General features: G+C 41.1%; 1 protein-coding gene and 1 pseudogene across 2 annotated transcripts; one reads left to right on the top strand and one right to left on the bottom strand.

Moving 5' to 3' along the window:
* Nucleotides 1-903: 903 nt before the first annotated feature.
* On the top strand, nt 904-11,092 carry LOC120553005 (FYVE, RhoGEF and PH domain-containing protein 4-like). 2 transcript variants are annotated; one of them, XM_039791044.1, is made up of 16 exons: nt 904-1,159; nt 1,983-2,105; nt 4,906-5,485; nt 5,609-6,083; nt 6,324-6,469; nt 6,548-6,704; nt 6,796-6,934; nt 7,118-7,176; nt 7,554-7,697; nt 7,803-7,975; nt 8,282-8,312; nt 8,416-8,499; nt 8,616-8,741; nt 8,841-8,963; nt 9,359-9,499; nt 10,532-11,092. In XM_039791044.1, the coding sequence occupies exons 1-16, from the start codon at nt 1,042-1,044 to the stop codon at nt 10,844-10,846; spliced, it is 2,934 nt and encodes a 977-aa protein (XP_039646978.1). In that variant the 5' UTR covers nt 904-1,041; the 3' UTR covers nt 10,847-11,092. The 2 variants fall into 2 exon arrangements, with proteins under 2 accessions (XP_039646978.1, XP_039646979.1); XM_039791045.1 differs by lacking the exon at nt 1,983-2,105.
* On the bottom strand, nt 11,018-21,774 carry LOC120553008 (annotated as a pseudogene).
* Between the last annotated feature and the right edge of the window lie 129 nt (nt 21,775-21,903).

Genomic DNA, 21,903 nt, shown 5'->3' with positions numbered 1-21,903 from the left:
TTTTGCAGATGAATTGATGATGAAAATAATTATTTGCCGCCCTAGACTTGACATTTTCTTGTCCGTCACTGTTTTTGAAATATCCTTTTTACACGTAAAAATGTATATATTTATATTTAAAGTAGGCTATTTATTTATAGCCTATTTATTAGGGCTGCAACCAACGATTGTTTTCGTTATTGATTAATCTGCCGGATTTCCTTACAATAAGTTATCTGGTCTAAAAAATGTCAGAAAACGAAAATAATTTTTTTTCCAGATCATGGTGACTCTTCAAATGTTTTGTGATGTCCAAGCAAAAGACCAAACCAAAAAACACTCAGTTTGCAAATATGAAACAGAGTAGGCCCTGGCATATATCCTGGAGTTGGAGGAGCGCCTTTTTTTTTCCTTGAGAGATTACGAAAACATGACTAAACGTTGATCAACTAATCGACTTGTATTGCAATGGGTTAGAAATATAGAAATATAAATAAATAGGCTAAATGTAGAGAAGTAGCCTAGAAATTAAAAAATAATTTGAAGTCATTCACTTATTTATTTTAGTAGGCTACATATGGTCATGTATGCATTTATTTAGGCTATTTATTTATTTTTTATTATATTTATTAGTATGATTATTCATAGGCTATTATAGGCCACAGTTTGACTGAGTTTTGAGTTCTTAAATATTTGGTAAAAATCAACAAGTTCAAGTAAGAAACTGATTCAGAAACTGACCGGGTGTGAAGTTCTGTTAGGGGGGTTTGCGGGGAGATTACAATATCTGTTGTCAATCAGGTTTAAAGTGATCTCGTCTCATTTATAGTGTGAAAACTGACTGTGTGCCATCTGATTGGTCAGTGTCTCCAGTGGGCTTTCCAGGGAGCGCGTGGGGATTTAAGAGAGAGGCGGGGCTTGTCAAACAGCTCGAGAGATAGCCGATTAGTGACGGTGATTGAGCACGTTAACTCTGGCGCATCGCTCTCACGCTCTCTTTAAAATTTGTCGTCTTTTGGAGAAACCGCAGGCTGAATTAGGAACTGAGGCTACTTTGTTACCATGTTTGACTTAAAGAGGAGTAATAGTTTCACTTTGAACAGCCGTGAGACGGAGTTCAGTCGAGTGGCGGTCAGACGGAAAGTCAGTGCTGCTGTGGACTGCCTCGCCTCACACACAGGTGACGCACCTTTCATTTAAGAGTAGCTATTTCACTAAGGCGTTAATTCAAATCAAAATTATCATACCAAAACAGAATTATAATCGAGTAGTAAGCCTATAATTGCTCTAAATGTTTCTACATTTAATGTAAGCTACATAGCAAATGCAAAACTGCATTTGTTATACTTGTTTAAGTGCATAAAAAGTGGCCAGTGACCTACTAGTCGAAATTGTGTATGGTGTATAGTCACCATAGATGGGCTGTTGAGTTTTAGTTGTTTGTGTCAAAAAAGAATGTATATGAGTGGTTATTTTTGGGAAACTGTCAAAATATAATCTGAATGTTTTTTTTCCCCAATATGTCAGTAGCCTAAGTGGCCAGTGTTCACAACATGAATGTATAATAAGACAAGTTCACAACAACCAGATTATCAAGGCTCAAACTGTCCTGTAGGGTTAGCAGAGCATCTGGTCAGGGCATTAACTCTTGTTGTTGTGCCTGGTTTACATCAGTAGGCCTGATTTAGATTAGATTCAACTTTATTGTCATTGCACAAGTAAGGACAACCAGTACAACGAAATGCAGTTTGACATCAACCAGTAGTGAAATCATTAAAAGTGCTTTTTTCTTCATAGCAGTGCTTAAAAAAGACAAAAAACACATGCAGTATGATCATATTTAGTGCATTGTTGAGGTGCAATAATAAAAGTGCATAGTGATCAGAGGTAGTCAGACAGTCCATAGTCCATGTGCAAAAGAAGAGGGGGCGGCGTAGGGGGCTAGTGTTGGGTCTTGGTGTTGAGCAGCGTTATGCAGTTATGAAAACAGCTTTTTTTCTGAGCCTGCTGGTGCGAGTCCTACTCCTGCAACGTGTCCCAGACGGGAGGATGGAGAACAGTCCATGACTGGGGTGTGTGTGGTCCTCGATATTGTGTGCACGTCGCAGACACCGTGAGTGATGAAGGTCAGTGATGGCCGGGACTGTTGTGCCAATGATTTTTGTTGTTGTTGTTGCAGTTTTCACCACTCGCTGTAGGGTTTTCCTGTCAGCCATTGTGCAGTTCCCATACCACACCGTGAAGCAGTTAGTGAGGATGCTCTCGACTGTGCAGCGATAGAGGGGAGGGGAGAGTCCAGCTTTTTGTCAGTTTTCTGAGGAAGAAGAGGCGTTGTTGGGCTTTCTTGATCAGAGTGGAGGTATTGAGTGACCAGGAGAGGTCTTGTGAAATGTGGACACCCAGGAGCTTGAAGCTGGTGACCCGCTCTACTTCATATGCTATTTTTATATATAAAGAAACTTTATTATATATAACTTTATTTACAGACTCAAGGTCCAGATAGAAAAGTACACATAACATATTACAAGAGGGGTACACAAACATAAATACATACAGACATACTGACTACCACCTATTACATAAAGGATACATACATACATACATACATACTAATAGCTATGCACAATCATTGAAACAGGTACAGATGCGTGTTCCAGAGTTTGGAGGTATATCTGGTATCACTAAGTGCAGGGTTGGTTAGGCAGTTAAAATTGTATTCTTTGACTCTGTTAATCGGTACATGAATCTGTACATAAAATTCCTTTTAGTTAAGTTCCCTTGTTAGTTTGTGGATGTGATGCTATGCACTGCACTTGGTATGTATGCAGGTTTTTGAATGATATTGAGCACATTTGGCCTGTTAGCCTCTTAACTTATTGGATTACTGCAATGAAATCTCTTCCCCTGATTCAGCATGGACTTTGCCTGCATGTCTTGAGACCGGCGTTTGTCAATCCACAATCACACAAAGCCGGTCTGTTCAGTGTCCACTGAGGCAGAGCTATCTGTTTAGATTAGAGAAGTATGTTTGCTCCAATGGTACTGTCAGATGCAGGATTCAACAGTGCCATCCATCTCTTAGTTATTATTAAACTAAATTAATTTGTTAGCTTGGCATGAGGCTGGTTAAAACAAGCACCCTTACAACATTTTCAAAGTATGGCCATTGATACATTTTTAAGATGAAAATAACATTGCCATTTTTTTGCGACCACAAAGACATCTCAAAACTTCACGCTGCCTTTGGCTAGAAATTGATACACACAGTAATGCTTATGCATTCAGTTTAAAGAAAGTTAAAAACCTTAAAGGAATAGTTCACATTTGGGGAAAGACACTTATTTTTTTAGCTGAGAGCCAAATGAGAAGATTGATTCCACTCTAATTTCTGTCCTTTAAACATGAAGCTGCAGCCTACAGCTGGTTAGCATAGTCTAGCATAAAGACTGGCAACAGGGGGAACTGCTAGCCCAGCTCTGTCCCAAGGGAACAAAATACATCTACCAGCACCTCTAAAGCTCACTGATTAAAATGTTATATATTGTATGTTGAATGTTGTAGACTATGTTGTAGTGTGCCAGAGAATTCTTTGGCTGGGAGAAGTGACAACCAACCAGTGGAGAAAGGCAATGTGGTGTTGAACTTTTCCCTATTAAGAATTATGGATTTTAGTAATCTGGCTACCTATTTCAACTTTCAATTGGACTTAGTTATTTTAAAAATAAACTCAAATGGTAGACACTTTTGAAGATTTGAAAAGCAGCTGTGTTTAGCCTTTAACATGCATCTTTCTCCTTGTCTCTCAAGGTTTTGTGTTCAGTTTAGATATCAGTGTCTGTCTTAACAACTACATAATTCTGGTGGAGTGATAGTATTCTATTTATTTAGAAAAGGGCTCAATGTTGCCTCTGATACCCTAAAATAACTGGTAAAACTGGTTAAGGCTAGACGGTATCAAGAAAAAAGAGAAGTGGAAAGTGGAAGTACTACAGTGTTGAGAAAGTAGGTTTTTAGCCGTCTCCACATGAACATCAAATCTGTTACACTTCAGCAGAGCCAGGAGTGAATAGCACAGCTTTACTTTGTTATACACGGGGATAATCTTGCATACATTTGGAAATAAACTGCAGGTAAGGGAAAAAATTTGAAAGTAGTAAATTGTTGTTGCGAAGTAAGGATGTCAGTCAAACAGTGAGATTTCAAAGAGCTGTGAAACCCCAGTGAATACTATGATTTGGTTAACATGCATACTGCTTGCTTTTTTTGAGGGTCCTTGTTGGATCAAATATAAAACCAGTGTAAACCAGGAATAATCTGCTTCATCTTTGATGAAATGTTTGTATAAGTGCCATAAAAAATATATATATAATTGTCTCTTTCGGTCAAATTTCAGAATATTTATTTATATATTTATTAAGTTTTCAAACTAATGTTTTGGTTATATCACTGTTATGTGACCCAGATAATGTAGTAATAAAAGTACACAGACTATTAAGTATACCACGCCTCTTTATTATCATAAAAAATCTGCAAAAAAAGGCAGGGGGTGGTGATGGTTGCCAAAAAAGTTATTTTAATCAGCAGGTTTGTCAGGCAGATTTTGGGCCAGAAACGCAAGCATGTTCAATTTCTATGGCTTGAGTCAGCTACAGCCCAGGATGTTTGGAGAACAAGTGACAACTGCCGCTAGCATAGCTTTAGGTCAGTAGTCTGACCAATAATCACTTGTATAATTACAATTTGGCATTTCTAAGCAAAATCAACATTTACCATCAACAGTCATACCCCTTAGGACCTTAGCTAATGTTAGCAATTAATTGCGGTTAAACAAAGAAAGAAGAATTATGTAATAATTGTTACAGACCTGGTCTTAACTCAATCTTTTGTGGACTATTAGCCAACTGTGCTGTGTTTATCTCTTTGCAGTGCCTCCTAAACCAGCTGACCTCCAGAGTCCTCTGAGGGCAGGACAAGCTCGAGCCCTCAGTCCCTCTACAGGGAAATTACTACCTCAGCAAGTTAGTGGCACAGAGCAAGACCAGAGTCCTAACAGAAGTTGCGGAGTTTCTGTTTCCTGTGTCAGCCCAGCACAGAGTTGTCTAGGCTCCCCTAGTCCTATCAGAGGAGGAGGGAACAGTTTTTTGAATGTAGTGTCTGAAGTACGGATTAGCCCTGCCAGACATACACAGGGGATTCCACATTTTACAAGCAGTCCACTTTTAGGATCTCCAAGTCCAGGCAAAAGAAGCATTCAGAGACATAGCCCATTTAGGGAAGGAGGCCACAGCCCTGCTAAACTGTCCCCAAGGAACCGTAGCCCTCTTGCACGATTACTGCGGACCCCCAGCCCTGTGCAGGGGAGGATGGGGAGCTACAGTCCCACCAATAACTCTAAATCCTGGCTCGGACTGCACAGAATCCCAAGCAGCAAAATGGAAGGACGAGAGAAGAGAGTGTGGAAATCTTTGAGCGTGCCTGACTTGATCCTTCTCTTGAAGGAGAGCAGGTTGGATTTTTAATTTGGTCCATTATTTCTGAAACTTGGTTAGCTGAATACCTTCCTGTAGAATCTTAATTATTTCAGAATATTACTGGCAATTTCAATGATGGATGTATTTTATTTCTGCAGGATTCCCACCGAAAAAGTTGAACGCGCTCCACTGAAACCACTGCAATTACCCAACTGCAGTGGGCCAGCCAGCGCCATCAAATCACCGGTTAACCATAGACTCAATCATGCCACAAGTGAAGCCCATCTATTAAGCAACGGTAAAGAGCAGTCCCCAGGACAAATGAAGGGCATAGTTCAGGGGAGAGATTGCACAATAGTAAATGGGTCGGGAAAAAATGAGAAAATGGAAGAAGGCAAGATACCCGTTGTATATGGCTCTAAGTCTTCCTGCCAGTGGAATGAGGCAACTATAGAAGATGGAAGGATTCACAAGGAGTCTAAAGGTGAACAAAAGGATGAGGAGATGAGGAAGGAGAGAGGAGAAGGCGAGCCAAAAGATGAAGAGAACATCGAGCAGAAATTGTACAAGATAGCCAATGAACTCCTGCAGACGGAGAGAGCCTACGTGGCTCGTCTCCACCTGCTAGACCAGGTCAGTGTGGTTATCTATTTGTGGATTCCTCCACGAAAATGCAATGCACTTGATGCAAAAAAAAAAAAAAAATACACTTTTGTGGACTGAGACAATTTAATTGTTGGAAACACCATGCTCCTTTAGGTTAGCATAGTTTATCCTTTTATTGCCACATTCTCATCAAACCTGTTTCTTTACATTTCTTGTGTCAGGTTAAGTGTAAAATTACATTTTGAGTATGTCATGCCTCTCCCACAGGTGTTCTGCTCACGCCTAACAGAAGAGGCAGGTCGAGGGTCGTTTCCTCCTGACGTGATAAGAAATATCTTCTCAAACATTTCCTCTCTATACTCCTTCCACAACCAGTTCCTGCTACCTGACCTGGAAAGCTGCATCAGCCACTGGTGGGTGTTTATGTCAGAAACACAGTGAAACCCGTCCTGCTCATTACAGTGGTGTAAATAATAAATCCCCAAATCTAGGTGTGAGAGCCCAGGCCTGGGTACTGTTCTGCTGCAACACGCACCCTTCCTGAGGATGTATGCGGACTACGTCACAAACTTTGACCAGGCCATGGAGCTGGTGAGGACCTGGACTGAACGCTCCTCTGCTTTCAGAAACATAATCCAGGACATACAGGTAGGACATTCTCTGTGTCCCTATATATCCCAATGCACTTAAAGGTCCGGAGGTCTGAGCAGGATTTTATGTAGATGTTGTCCTGTTTTAGAGTCAGGAGGTATGTGGCAGCCTGACCCTGCAGCACCACATGTTGGAACCAGTCCAGCGGGTTCCACGTTATGAGATGCTGCTCAGGGATTACTTGAAGAACCTGCCCAAAAACCACCCAGATTATGATATTGCTTACAGTAAGTATGCTGTACCAGTATAACTAGTTTATCTGGTCAGTTTACCAATATCCTTACTCTGGAGTGTGCTTGTGTAAGATTTATATGGTACTTCTTTTCCCTCATAAAGTGCCTGTCTGTCTCTGACGGGTCATTTTGTCTGTAATGAGCAGAATGAACCTCTTGCTTTGTCTCCTCCGGCAGAATCCTTGCAGACTATTTCCATGGCAGCCATCCACTCAAACAGCGCCATCCACAAAGCTGTACGTTACCATTACACATCCCAACATTTACCATTGTGATATCATCACGGTCACACACAACACATTATTTGTATTATATTGTCCAAAGTGATCCTTACGTTGTGGCTTTGATCCTTCTATTATTTTTGTTTTATCTATGGATTATATAATTTGGAATGCTACAGCTGTATAGCTGGGACTTTTTATTACACTGGTTGATTTTGACATTTTGTCATTCAAATGCATCTGTTGTATGTATTTTGTAATGATATTTTGACGAAAATTATATAACATCATTTTCAGATTTGATCAATTGTGTTGACAAAACTTGACATTAACAGCCATGACTGTGTCCATACAGATCTGTTTTAATGTCTCTCTTCCTCCTTTCCCTGCAGGAGAGCTTAAAGCGGATGGTGGAGATCTATGAGATGGTTGGAGAGAAGGAGGTGGTCAACCCGACGAACGAGTTCCTCAGGGAAGGTCGTCTGCTCAAGCTTGCTGCCAGGAACACGTCTGCCATGGAGAGGCACCTCTTCATGGTTATAAACCGATGCGGAAACAGTCATCAAATCAAACAAAATCTAATATGTGTCACAGTTAATTCAAGGAACCTTGTAGAAAATGGTGTATAACTTTCTCCCCAGTTCAACAACTTTCTGATGTGCTGCACTCCTAAGTTCAGCCTAGTTGGGCAGCGTTTTACTGTCCGCTGCAGGATCGGAGTGGACGGCATGCAGGTGCAGCAGACCACCAATGAAGACCACCCATACACCTTCCAGGTCTCTGGAAAGGAGAGGACCCTTGAGCTGCAGGCCAGGTGTGTGTGTGTGTGTGTGTGTGTGTGTGTGTGTGTGTGTGTGTGTGTGTGTGTGTGTGTGTGTGTGTGTGTGTGTGTGTGTGTGTGTGTGTGTGTGTGTGTGTGTGTGTGTGTGTGTGTGTGTGTGTGTGTGTGTGTGTGTGTGTGTGTGTGTGTGTGTGTGTGTGTGTGTGCCCTTTCTAAAAGATATTCTAGTTGGATAGTAGATGTATTTGATTTCATATAAAATAACTCAACATATTGAAGTCTGAGTTGTCAAACTTCAGTAAATGTATAATTCATTGTTTTTTGTGTTGTGTTTTCAAGCTCTAAACAAGACCGAGATCAATGGATAAAGGTACTGGGGTATTATTATTTAGTATTTGGTGCAACACAGTGAATGTTCCATGGGTTCGTAGAATATTGAAAAGTTTTCGTTTTTTTTTTTTTTTTCCTTCAAGGTAATTCAGGAAGCCATTGACATCTTTCAGAAGAACAATGAAACCTTCAAATTGGCTTCCAGGGAGCTAAATATACAAGAACCAGTAAGTTTAATAATATTTCAGAAATGGGGTTGCAAGTATTTAAAATCAATACAGAGAATTACGCAAATCTGTAAAACATCCCAGCTGATGTATGTGTGTGCGTGTGCGTTTTACAGACTGAGGAACTCGGCCGACGTGCCCCTCGCTGGATCAGGGACAACGAGGTGACCATGTGTATGAAATGCCAGGACGCTTTCAACGCACTCACCAGGAGAAGACATCACTGCAGAGCCTGTGGCTGTGTGAGTGACAGGATGGGACACACAATACAGACAAAAGCAAAAAAAAAAATTTTCAGATAAATTATCAGAAGATAGCAGTGATGGTTTCTCGCTCCCCAGGTGGTGTGCTGGAAGTGTTTAGACAATAAAGTGGCTTTAGAGTATGACGGCAACAAGCTGAACAAAGTGTGTAAAGCCTGCTACTCCACCCTGACTGGTCAGAGGGAGGAGAGGATACTGGAGGTGAGCCTTAAGTGTTTTCTAAAAGTTAAAGCAAGGCTGTCTTTTTAAAGGTCCAGTGTGTAGGAATTTCTCCCATCTAGCATTGAGATCATATATCTCAATCGACTCTCTCGCGCCACGCAGTTCAAAGTACGTATTACATCTATGGTAGCCGGTCCCTTGCTCTTTTCAATATCCTTTTTTCTTTTTCTGGGCGAAGAAGACTCCTGTTCCTGAAATTTCAATTTTGAATACGTGTGGTCCTCCATGTTTCCTTCTTCAAACTTGCCGGGGCCGGGAGCTACGATATCCACTAAACACGTTACACACTGGGCCTTTAAGAGCTTTAAAATACTACATACCATGGATGTACGTCTTTACCAGCATTGTGTTTTCTTGTATGTGTGTTCTCCCAGTCGGAGGCATCTCCAGTGTCCAGTGACTGCGTAATGAGTGGCTTCCTGCTGTATGGTGACAACCCCAAGACCTGTCAACAGGTGTGGACCGTTATCAGCCGGACTGAACCTCCGGCCCTCCACCTGTATACTGCTCCACAGGTAGGGATCTCTGTAATAAAGAATAATGTTAATGTAACCGTGTGATATACTTTTTGATCCTTGAGTTCATTATGTAAGAGACTATTGCATTTTATTTGTCAAACGTTGAGTAAAGGTGCCACTTACTTGTTTCTGTTTTGTGTTTCAATGTAATTTCAGTGAGTCTCTATAGGATATGCGTGGGATGTTGCAATACACAGATGTCAACACAGTCACTCTCCATCAAACACACAACACAGTCACAACAGTCACCATCTGCAATCATGCACCCACATGGAAAATAGGGAAACACTGTTAAAATTGGTGAAGAGCTATTGTGCAATCAACTGCACAAACTGATTTTTTTTTCAGTCAGCTAAAGGTTAGAGTAATGCCACTCCTGCTTATTTTATGAATGAAACCTAATAAAACAAAAACCTTTTACATATCCACAGAAACTCACAATATTCTTTGAAGTCCCCATGATTTTAATCCATCACGAGCAAGAAATGCTGCATTAAATCCAAAAACCTACAGCAAATCCCCTTAGGCTTTGTTATTTTACCAAGGCAACATACACAGATACTGTAGGTGACAAAATAAAGAACAACCCAATATAAAGTGTCCAGTGATGATGGTGGTGGTGCTAGAAAGCACCGTCAAGCAAAAATCTACTGAAGATGTAATTCACTTGGGTTGAAATCTGGTGACTGAGGACCATAACGAACAATTCACATCATTTTCATTGTCCGTAAACCATTCAGTAACTTCTTGTGCTCTGCATTCTGTTAGGTTTCTTAACTCCTTTTTATTCAGGATTTTCCCATATGTCTAAATCCTCTTCTTGCTACTTTTTGAGCATCAATATACCAAGGCTGGTTTGTTTGCCATAATGTGGAAAAAGTGGCATCATTGCATATTCTCTATTAGAACAAACAGCACGCTATTCTGTTGCAACCCCTTCATGGCATTTGTGATTACAAAAACATAATGTTTCATACAAAATGTTGCCATGCACAGCCTAACATTAACCTCCTCTTCCAACATCTCCAGGACGTGAAGCCCCTATCCAGTATACCTCTACTGGGCTGCAGTGTGGAGGATTCCCCTCAGGAGCTCCAGGGTCAGCCTTGTTTCGGTTTAAACCAATCCAAAACCACCCACACTTTCTTCTGTGATAGATTGGACGTCAAACAGAGCTGGCTGACGGTTCTGAAAGTTGCAGTGATAGGCAGGCAGTGCACGCTTAATGGCTACGGCATCACCACCAATAGCTCCACATGTGGCATTAGTGGCATTGTCAGTGATGGAAGCGTGTGTACTGGTGAGGAATGTATCGTCACTGGCGACGAGGTAATCCACTCCTGAATGTTTGAGATCAGGTACTACGGAAAGAACTCTTACAAGCATGTACACTCGCACAACACCAAAGGAAAGTCCATTGATGTTAAAGACAGTAGCTTTGAACTAAACATTTGATAAAATGAATGAAATCTAGGAATGTAAAGGTTGTTAATAATATTCAGACTGAAAACTGTGTTTTCCTTACAAGTGGCAATGCACTTTATTTCTAAAATGGTTTACAGTAAAATAAATAAAGTGAAGGTGTTTTAACATGAGTCGGACTATTCCTTCAACTACAAACATGGTTGCTTCAGCTCTGTACACGTGGTCTAAGGTGCCATGCAATGTGGCGTAAAAATGTGCTCAGATTATTTTCTTACAGCAGACAGTTGAACACTTTTGCATGAGGGTTTCAGTGAAACACAGAGGCTCTGTGGGATCATAATTGCCTTAAAAAACACATTCAACTGATCCCATTTCTTCACAGATAATGTTACAACAATGAAATATTTACACCCAAAACGAATAACTGCTAAAGAAACAAAATGCATAAAAAAAAAAGGTGGTCAAATGACCATTAGTCTGTTGTAGTAATACATTAGATTTAGTTTGTGTGGAGTCCAGGTTAGCTTAGTGTGCGACATGGTTCAATCAGAAAGAGGGGAAAAAAACATCCTTTTCAAAAGCAAATTAACAATATGATTGACTTTAAGCGATGTTATTTCAACAGAATTTCTCTTGTTTGAGTGCATGTATTTTCACATTGCAGTTACTGTATGTAATGGTTACTTTAAAGGAATTCCCCGACTGCCACAAACAGTACCTGATCTATGGAGGTATACAGGCTGACATTGTGAATGTCCCATCAAAGAGAATTGCTTAAAGCTGCATTAGTCAGTCAGGTTTTACATTAACAGAGACTCAAATGGCTACATGGAATGTGAAAGAGGTCGCTGACAATCTTGCAGAGAATTATTGCTAATCTCTGGAGCTTTTTTAGTCTCTTAGCTGGTTATGGTTTTATGAAACATTTACTCTGTGGTTCAATGTCACTACTCTTATTAACCATGTTTCCAGTATCAACAGACTTGTTATTTTTGGCAAAAAGTTCCAATAAAGCAACTGTATGCTACCTATCCACCGCTAAACAGACACGTTAGCTGCTAGCTCGTGAAGAAAGTCGAAAAGCTAGCAGCTAAAAGCTATTTTACTCAGAGTTGGTGAAGTCCACAGTAGAGCTAAAGAAACAGACAAAAAAAAAGCACAACTCCACATGAATGCAGTTTCTTCGTGTTGGCTGGATGAGCCATTGTTTAGCTTACATGTTAAAAACCATTAAAACCTATTAGCTGTGTAACTGCCATTGTTTAGTTCTTCTGTCTTCTAGTGGCCAACATTTGAGAAATGCAGCTAGAAGGTTCTCACCTCTTTTCCGAACAACCAAGAATCATGTTTCTTTTCTTTTTTTTTTATCTCACTGCTGCACTACCTCGTGCACCAACAGCAATACACAACATAAGATACCAACAAGTGCGACCTCTCTGTTAACGAAGTTGAAAGCATACTTAGCTACAGTGTGCTTCAAAATGTACAGAGCTTAAACGTTATAGTATTGGGTCTTACATCATTCCCTATTATCTATTCTGCAGATGGTAGCTGTTAAATCAAGTCAGTGTCTCTGAATCAAGAGAATCCCCTGAAGTTGTGAACTGGCCCCCCTGAAGTTTTGATACTATAGCTGCAAACACCACTGGACATTTTGAGAAAAGCATATAAAGACTAAACATGGCTCTTTGTGTAACAGCTTATGCCTCTGAACTGCAGGCCCAGCTGACGGCGCCGGTGCAAATAAGCCATATGAAATAGCCTCAATGTCCACGTGGACGTCACCCTTGCCTGTTGGACAATGACATCATTAGAAAATCTGATTTGGTCTTAGCTCAGGCCATAAATAATTGGTAACATTAAATGGCAACTTGGTCATTTCGTCGCATTCTGTGCGAGTTAAACAGCAGTGCTTACAGACGTGGCTCTTGAAGACAAAAGTGGTTTGACCTGCTTGTAGTGACATAAGTTAGATTTCAAGAAAGGAGGCCCTGATTTGGACATTGATGCTTAGAAATGACATGTTTGAATCCAGCACTTGATACAAGGAAAGCAACACTGGCAGAGAGGCGCACACTTATACCACACATACGCTGACACACTTTACATTTAGAAAGGAAAAAAACCAAAATAAAAACAGGATTATTTACAGGACGGCTACCTCTCTTTTTTTCTTTCACACATCAATCCTCCGTACACATTTTGTTCACTGAAAATCTCCAAAGTCTCATTCAACTTGATGTCCAAGTACAGTTCAAGCCACCTTAGTATTTATTACTTATCATCATCTTGGGGTTTGGACCTGCCATCCGTATCGTTCAAACACGTCCCAGTGTTGGAATACTGCAGCTGTATGCGATCCAGAGAATCACTTTTAGTCAGCCATGGGTGAGTAATCCATCTTAAGCCTCCACGAGGCTATATCAAGTAGAACGGACCACACGACTCTTGGTTATAATACATGAGAGTTGACTGATGTTGTTGCTCTTGCCATCAGGTTGTGAGGGAGCAAAACCACGGCGAACAAAAGAAGCACATGGGGGGGTCGGGGGATATACAAAAGGAAAAAAAGTTCCCAAAACTCCAAGAAGCCAGTAGTGCAGCACTCAATGTGAAATCCACATCTGTCGTCTCAACTGCAGCACAGCTGTTCCGACACCAGGAGGGTGTCATAGCCGTAGATCTCCAGCAGGTGGAGCAGGAAGAGCCTGTCTCCGTGGGGATCCAGACCCATGGCCCTCACACTCTCCTGGGTCAGCGTGGGATCGGGGCTCCCTGCCACCTCGCTGAGGGTCTGGAAAATCCTGTTGTTCTGCTCCAGGAAAAACCTGGATCAATCAAGGTTTAGAAGTAAGTTGGTAGATTTTGGTTGGTAGATATTGTTACACGGTTCTTTACCCAGCTCCACAACTAAAATGTACTCAATTGTATTATTATTTTTAAAACAATTAAAAAAAAAAAAAAATCTACACAGTTGACTTTTTCCTTTTTGTTTTAACCCCCTTGTCCCGTATGCTTTCCTTCAACGTCCCTATGGTTTTCATTTCATGTTGCTATGCTGGAACAGTAGCAGTGATAACAAGATGGGGGAAAAAGCACAAGGAAAAACAGCACAAATCTGCCCTTGAGTGTGAGATTTAATAATTCCAGTTGCTGTGAGAGGAGAAGAAAGGTCAGTCAATTCTGTCAGGCTCATTCTATTTTTCTAAGCTGCCACTGTGCTGACTGTTCTCCTCATAAAAGAGATCAAGTTGTCTCGGCTCTGCATACAGTGGTTAATCAGTAGTTATCACTCCACTGGCTGCTTAAATGAATCATGTTGTACTTACAGAATAAAGAGATCCTCTTCGCTGGACACACAGTCTCCATTCTCCTCCTGGGAGTATAGCAACATCTGCCTGCACGCACACGCACACACACACACACACACACACACACTTTATTTCTAGCTGTTTTATTTTGACAGAGTGTATTCAGCTCCTAAAAAAGCTGGGCACTGTAGTTTTTGTCAAATGTTACTCAAACAGGAGGAAAAAGTGAATTTGTTGGGGACTTTTCAGCTGCGCATTATACACCTTTTAAGTATTTATGGCAGCAGGACGGTGTATGTGTGGTTGACTCAAAATGAACTACCTTATGTTTTCATGGTGATGAAAGAACATGTCACTAAGTGCAACAGTGTGGCTCACTGATGTGTTTTCAATAGTTTATTCATAACACTGGAGCTCTATGGCCCAGAGGAAATAGGTTTATCAAACTTTGGCTGCATAGGAATACGTTTTAGTAGACTAAATGATTTGATAGTTTTGGCCTTTTTGTGGGATTTGTTAAAAATATAGAACAACACAAGCCTTAGCCTTTAATTGACACTGGTAATTATCACACAGTCCAAGCAGTAGTCCTGTTGTTAGCAGTGTTTTCCTACCTCTGTTCTGTGAGTTTGCGATATTTCTCCCTGTCTGCGGTGCTGAGGCGGAGCAGAGGCTTCAGGCCGTCCCGGCAGGTCTTTACATTCTGATTGTCTACATACGCATCATACAGATCCTTCTTCTCCTCAAAGATCTTCTCAGTAGTACCTAAGCATACAAACACAAACAGGATCTTTAGGATTTAAGATACAGGAGATGCTAATCATATGGAATATTAGACCAACTGGTCCTTTTTCAGTGTGGCTTTTCACAAATGTGAACATGTTTTCAAGCATCCACTTACAAAAAAAAAGGCCCCCCCGGGAGGAAGAGAAATGAGAGAGAAAAAAGGGGGGAGGGAAAAAAAAAAAATGCATGCAGGTAGAGTACACATGGAGGGGGGTGTAAAAAAAAAAAAAAAAAAAAAAAAAAAAAAAAAAAAAAAAAAAAAAGAGAAGAAAAAAATTGACACAGGATGTGAATATGTGCATAACATGTGGGCTGTCCAACAGTGATACAGCTGGAGAGAAACAGCATGTACGCTGGTGTGTAAAAGACTTCTGTAGTGTAAGTGTAATGGGGTTCAGAGCTGTAAAGTATTCTACTTACACTCTTAGCCAAGTAAAAACATGAAAATAATTACTTTTTCCTAAATGAAAAGAATATTTTGACATGTTGTGAAATACCTTATTTTGTTATCTTCTCTTTGTTAATCTTCTGATCTGACTCTAGGCAAGAACTCCCAAAAAAAAGTCAAACCTTTAAACTTCTGATAAGTCTCACCTCTGTAGCAGACCACGCCCACAGGTGGAGGGGAGAAGATGAGGATGCGTCTGCGGAGGAGAGCCAGTTTCCACAGCACCATGATCTGCTCCCCAAAGAAGCGGATGAACTGGGACATGCAGCCTGCAGGGTGAGTGATCTGGTCCAGAGGTATTCAAAACACAAAGGCACACAAGGTTACTGCGTCATAAAGTGGATAAAAAAAGCACACCAGCTGACATAGGTGTAGGTGTGGAAATATCCTTCCTACCTTCATTTCAGGGTGCATGCTGTGGTTGATTGCGGCTCCCCAGGCATTGGCTGGACATGCAATAACAACACCGTCACCACCGGGGGGCAGAAGTGCTCTCTTGTCCTCATAGAAGGCCTCCAGGGGAGAGTAGTGGCCTGGGGACTGAAGCTGGAGCCTGCAGCAGGGGACCAAAAAAAATGACATTTGTTTTGGGAAAAGTCTAAACCTTAAAATGTGCATTCTTACACAAATATACGAGCAGCATTTTCTTTCTTAACTTCAGTTGACTTTTTACTTTCAGGAAAAAAAAATACAGTTTCAGTTACATTGATATGTCTATTAGAGGAGCCCTGCGGTGCATGAGGCCACTTTTTTGTATACACACATACCCTGATTTTTCCTCCAAATATATATTTATGTTCATATGTATGATCCATGCAATACACATTCATTTGGCCTGGAACCCCTCATTTAGTAACGCTAGTCTGGACTATTTTTAACTGCAGTGGGCTGGGTGTCAGTCTGGGGAAAATGGGCTACCAAAGTAGAGAGGAAAACCAGCTGCTCAGCATAGCTAGACCCTGAGTATGGCTGTAGCATGTAATATTTGTTTCTATTAGGCTTTGTTAATCATTCTCTAAAATAAATAATCAACACTGCATGGGTAAGTGGGTTTCTTGGAACCTGAAGCTGGTCCTCTTGCTGTCAGAGCCTCCTTAAAGTAAAGTATAGTAAATGGTATCTGATCAGGAAGGCCTCTAACTATTATGTTAATCTGTGATTCATCTGTCATTATTATAGAATGAATTATTTATTTTTGCCTAAATCCCATCACAATTTCAAAGAGCCTACGGGGGCATCCAAATCACTTTTTAATTATATTTGATGTATATTTTTTCAATCATATCACAAACTGTTCAATTGTTTGTTTTGTCTGACTAACAGTCAAAAACCCAGAGATAATCAATTAACAATGATATAAAACAGAACAAAATCAACTAATCCTCACATTTGAGAAACCAGCAAATGTTTGACATGTTTGCTTGATAATAATTATCAAAAATACTGCTGAGTAAATGTCAATCAACTAATTGATCAATTAAGTGATTATTTCAACAAAATCTGATCATTGGCCTTAAAGAGTGAATCCACCAACTAACAACACACAGTTTTTTTATGTGTCACCTACTGTACCAAGGGTTACATACACATTTTAGGCTGCATTATTCTATGCCAAGGCACTTCTCCATTTATTATTCCTAGCCTAGTTAGCATCATTAGCATTTCCCTGTAAAGCTAATGAGTTCTGCTAGCTGCAAGTGCCAAGAGAGGACACATTACAGACTCAAAATCAGAAACAGAGGGAAGGCGGGAGAGAGAGAGAGAGAAATGGGAAAGTATCCAGAAATTCCTAAATGTCTTAACCACCTCATCACCAACAGTGAGCCCTTTCTTTCTATATAACTGCCATGGCAGTCAGCAGATGGGGAATCTGGAGCGAGCTACGTGGGGAATTATGAGTAAGGAGCATGACCGCTGCATGACTGGAGGCCAGCAGAGGCCAGGAGTGTGGGAACTGTGGAGAGGGGAGAGAGGAGGATCAGGGAAAGCAGAGAGAAAGGGGGGCTGGATATAGAGAGAGCAGTGTTCAAAGCGAAAGTGTGACAAAATTGTGAATAGGGTTTATAGATAATGGAACTGTACCACTGTTGAGGGGAGAGAAAACAGGAGTTGAGGAAAGTGTGAGAGTGGTCTATTTTAGATGAGGGAAAGGAGAAGAAGAGGAACTAGGCTAGGGAGAATCATAAAGACCCACTAGCTGCCCCTGGTGGCCATATGTGAACTTACCTGTGGACTAATATTGCCATACAAAAAGCCTCTTACCAGTGGTGGTGGTAGTAGTAGTAGTAGTGGTTGTAGTACCACGGAACAAACTCTTAGAGTGAAAAGGTGAATTACTTGAAAGAGATTTTGATAATTAATTAATCGTTTTTAAATGATTTATCAAGCACAGTTCCAGGTTCCAGGTTCTCAAAATGAGGTTTTGCCCCTATAAGTGTTACAAACTGAATGTCTTTGACTTTCAATCTCACATGGAAGGTCCTTAAAGTACTCAGAAAAAAAGGAAATTGAAACCTCTACAATTCCATAATCTCCTGAGGAAGATTGTGTGATTTTGTCTAAAATATCAGTAAATGTTGAAAAATGTCGATCCGTCTTTCCCAGAGCCCAAGATGACGTTTTTGACTTGTTTCGTTAAAGTAGAAAATAACCCAAAAAATACTCACATTTAGCAAGCTGGAATTACAAAATATTAACTTTTTTTCTTAATAAATGACTCAAACCGATTAATCGATTATCAAAATAGTTGACAACTAATGGATTCATCTTTGCAGCTATAGTTCTAAGCCTGTTGTTCAGTGAAAGTAAAAGCTCCTGCCATGTGCATAAGCAGACCACTCTGTTGAACAAACTAGCTCCTCTTACCTGACCTGGTGCTCCAGGAAGCTCATGTAGCGGTAGAGCAAGGTGTAGGAAGGAGACAGGATCCCTACCGACTTCATCCTCGCGCCCCTCTCCACTGTGCTCTCCACCGCCATGTTGGCAAAGCAGGCCAGGCCAAAGTAGCAGCCCTTCCGAAAGTAGCTGTGGATGGAGGGGAGAGGGAAAAGGGAGACAGACGAAGCCATGAGTCATGAAAAGCAAAGGCAACGCCAGATGGCTGGGCTTCTTTATTCTTTTCTTTTTCTGCCAAGGCAACACTTTGTGTCATTCTGTCCTGCCAGGAGGAAGACATGGGGCTGCATCCTAATACTGAAAATGAGCTCCCTCCACTTGGTTTTCAGGGTGTGGAGAAGGTAAACAACCTCCTGTATTGTGCAAATGCTTACATGAAGTCTGTGGTAACTCGGTGGGAGCCGCTGGCGATGGCTTTGAACTCCACTCCCTCCAGGTCCATGTCTTTGGGCAGACACCACTCCAGCATGTTTCCTATTAAAGCCACATAACAGACAGAGATAACATTTAAACACACAGGCAAGCAGACAAGCCCTGGTACAACACCAGACGATAAATACATTATCACCATTTCATTTCATGTGCACGAAAACAACAGTTACACAGCCCGACTGGATTCTTTGGAATTCATTGTGTCGGCTGAGCGCTGACGCTCAAGCGCCAGCTGAGCAAATATGGTCTGATAGGAGCCGGGAGAGAGAGAAGGTGACTCAGCCACTGTGGTTTTCAATCTAATCATTAGCTCCACAGATAAGTGGAGTTTCTGCATAAATATGAATGAGGTCAGTCAGTCACATTAAGCCTACAGGTCCGTATCATGAACCTGTGGCTGGACACAAAAGATGCTCTACGGTATATGACCACTGACAGCTGTTACTACCTTTAAGTATTTCGCTTTAAGTATCATGCAGTGCAAAGTGCCTATCAAAGCTATATATGTACAGCATTAAAAGGCCACTAGAGACACAAGATGTTTTCATTATATATTTTACAACCCATTTGTGAACAAAAGCATTATTTTTGATGTATCACATGGCTCTTGATGCTTGACAAAATTCTGTAAGAAATAATTAGAAATTATTTTATACTAAAATGAATCTTCTCTAATCAATCCTCTACTTGCTCTAGTACAGTATAGACTCAGACTCATGTTCTCTTATTTGTTTGCTTAAAAAAAAAAAAAAAAAAGGAACCGGTGGTGTGTCTTGATGACATTGTTGCATGTCTTTACCCCTCCTTCACTTCCCTCATTTCCTGTCACTTCTCTGCTACACTCTCTTATAAAAAAGGTACATTAAATACCACCAAAAACATTTTAAAAAATGGGGAAAAACTCAATTTTTTCTGCCAGAATATCACCCTCGAAAAACAGCATGTAACAGGTAAAAACATAAGCTACACTTTCTTTTTTTGTGTTTTCTGGTGGATTGCTCATTTTTAAGTAAGCAGAAGTGGAGCTTGTAAGTTGGAAAGGGGGCAGTGTTTCAGTGATGTCTTGCCAAAACATTGACACAACTGTCTCAAAAGTCTCAAATGTATCTTTCACATGTGAGTGACATTTGAGTGCACATGTGAGTGACATTTGAGTGCACAAACTACTAGATATTTTAGTGTGAGCGCTGAAAATACTACAGTTGTACAACATGTTTCACACTGTGTGATCTTTGTTGTAAAAGTCTGCAAATATGAAAACATTTAATAGTATACTGAATAAAAAGGTTTGTTTTCTTCTATAGGTACACATACTGTATAATGATGCACCACAGCCAACCGTCTTGTAATATTTCATATTATAGATTTACCTGCTGTACATTCTGTTAACATCCTGATGTGTTGCAAAACAACGTGTTGTGTCTCATCCTATGTGTTACCATGTGAATCCTGGCTCAGATATCAAAGGAAATACGTGGCATCAGCTTATTGGTGGACTGAAAGATGAGGGTAACAATATTGACTGTACAGACCAGGAATTGATCCAGCTAATCTACCTGGAGTCTTATTTTATTGGCAACAGATTGAGGCCTTTCCTGCAAAGCCACTATCAGATGGCAGAAAAGGTGGAGTATCTTACTAATATCTGTGACCCTTTCACTGAGCAAATATAAAAAAAAGCTTTGTTATTACCTGTTATAACCTCACCCTATTCTCCTGGTCTCCTGTCAACCTGACATGCTGCAACATCGTAAAGCACCCAGCTCCACCCTTTATGGGGAATCTCTGTCGCAATCCAGGCAGGTTGTCTCCATCATTTTGAAACGTTACATCTTATGATTCTTAGATTTATCAGCCCTCTAGGTTTGTAACCTGATTGGTTACTTTTTCACAGGGGCTCATCCTGTCTTTAACATGCCCCTCATTAAAAATGTATAGGCCTGCTCTGCAGAAAGGACCAGCTAATTGATTTTTCTCACAGAACTCATCCTGACATCTTGACATGTCTATTATGTAGTTAGGCTAACAGATGGCTTTTAATCATGTCTCTAAACTTATGGCCAGGTCAAAAAAAAGCCACACCTGTAGGAGAAGGGCGTCAGAAACAGGCTTCATCTATTTTCTCTTTTCCTGTTTATAAACATGATGCGTCCCCTTCATTTGGTCTGTTGTTTAATATAGCAATGATAATTCCATGTTGAATATTTGATGTCCCACCTGATCTGGTATTAAATGTAACCACAAAGACCGACACAATCTGGTCCTTTTCCTCCCATTTCACCATCCTGTCCTCTAGCGACACCTCCCCCGATCCTGAATCCGAGAGATGCTCCTCGTTGTCGGGATGCAGGGCTTCATTCTTGCCCGGCGGGGTGTTGGAGGTCGCGGGTGGGGCGCCGCAGCCGTCTGCGTTGGAGACAGACCTGCTGGGAGTGGGACCCCCTGGACCGCTGCTCCACCCAAGCCCCGGCGCGGAGCATCCTGATGAGGCACGGGTGTTGCAGGGGCTCGCCACTCGGTCCTTGGAGTGTGCTGCAGCCGGTGCCGCTCCGCCAGGCTTCTCCGCGGACGGAACCTCCTCCCAGTCCAGCAGAGGTGCTCGGTCCGACCGCTCCACCATCCTGTCGGCGGTCCCGCCTCGTCAGTCTCACAGCGGATTGCAAATGATGTTTGAGCCGACAAGCACCAAGGTCCATCCGTTGATGATTACAGCTCAGAACAATTCCCGCATTGCAAAGTTATTCTGAACTGTTCAGAACGGTCGCATGTTGCATCAAATTAACGTTACGTGTAACAGCTCTCACATCTATCGTTATAATCTTTCTTGTCTGAGGTGATCATAAATTTGATGCTGTTGGGAGAGGGCAACTCCTTCGTCTAATGTGAGTTGCATTCAAAACAATTCACCAGAAGTGTCACATTGCCTTGACTAAGAACAGCTATTGAACATCTGGGAACATGACACCGTCGTGGCTTCTTGAATGCACCCTGTACTACAGCGTCGGGATAAATCTTCTGTTCACAAGCAGCACTTTCGATGAAACGATTTATGTTTATTACTTGTATATAAAATCTAAAAGACTATTAATGTGTCAACTATATTG

This window comes from Perca fluviatilis, chromosome 23 (assembly GCF_010015445.1).
Source record: "Perca fluviatilis chromosome 23, GENO_Pfluv_1.0, whole genome shotgun sequence".
Taxonomy (NCBI): Eukaryota; Metazoa; Chordata; class Actinopteri; order Perciformes; family Percidae; genus Perca; species Perca fluviatilis.
This window is presented reverse-complemented; position numbering and strand designations above follow the sequence as displayed.

Coding starts and splice junctions, on each gene's coding strand:
- LOC120553005 (XM_039791044.1), top strand. CDS start 1,042: ATGTTTGACTTAAAGAGGAGTAATAGTTTCACTTTGAACAGCCGTGAG. Junction 2,106..4,905: donor AGACACCGTGAGTGATGAAG/GTCAGTGATGGC, acceptor ATCTCTTTGCAG/TGCCTCCTAAACCAGCTGAC. Junction 8,742..8,840: donor ACTGCAGAGCCTGTGGCTGT/GTGAGTGACAGG, acceptor CTCGCTCCCCAG/GTGGTGTGCTGGAAGTGTTT.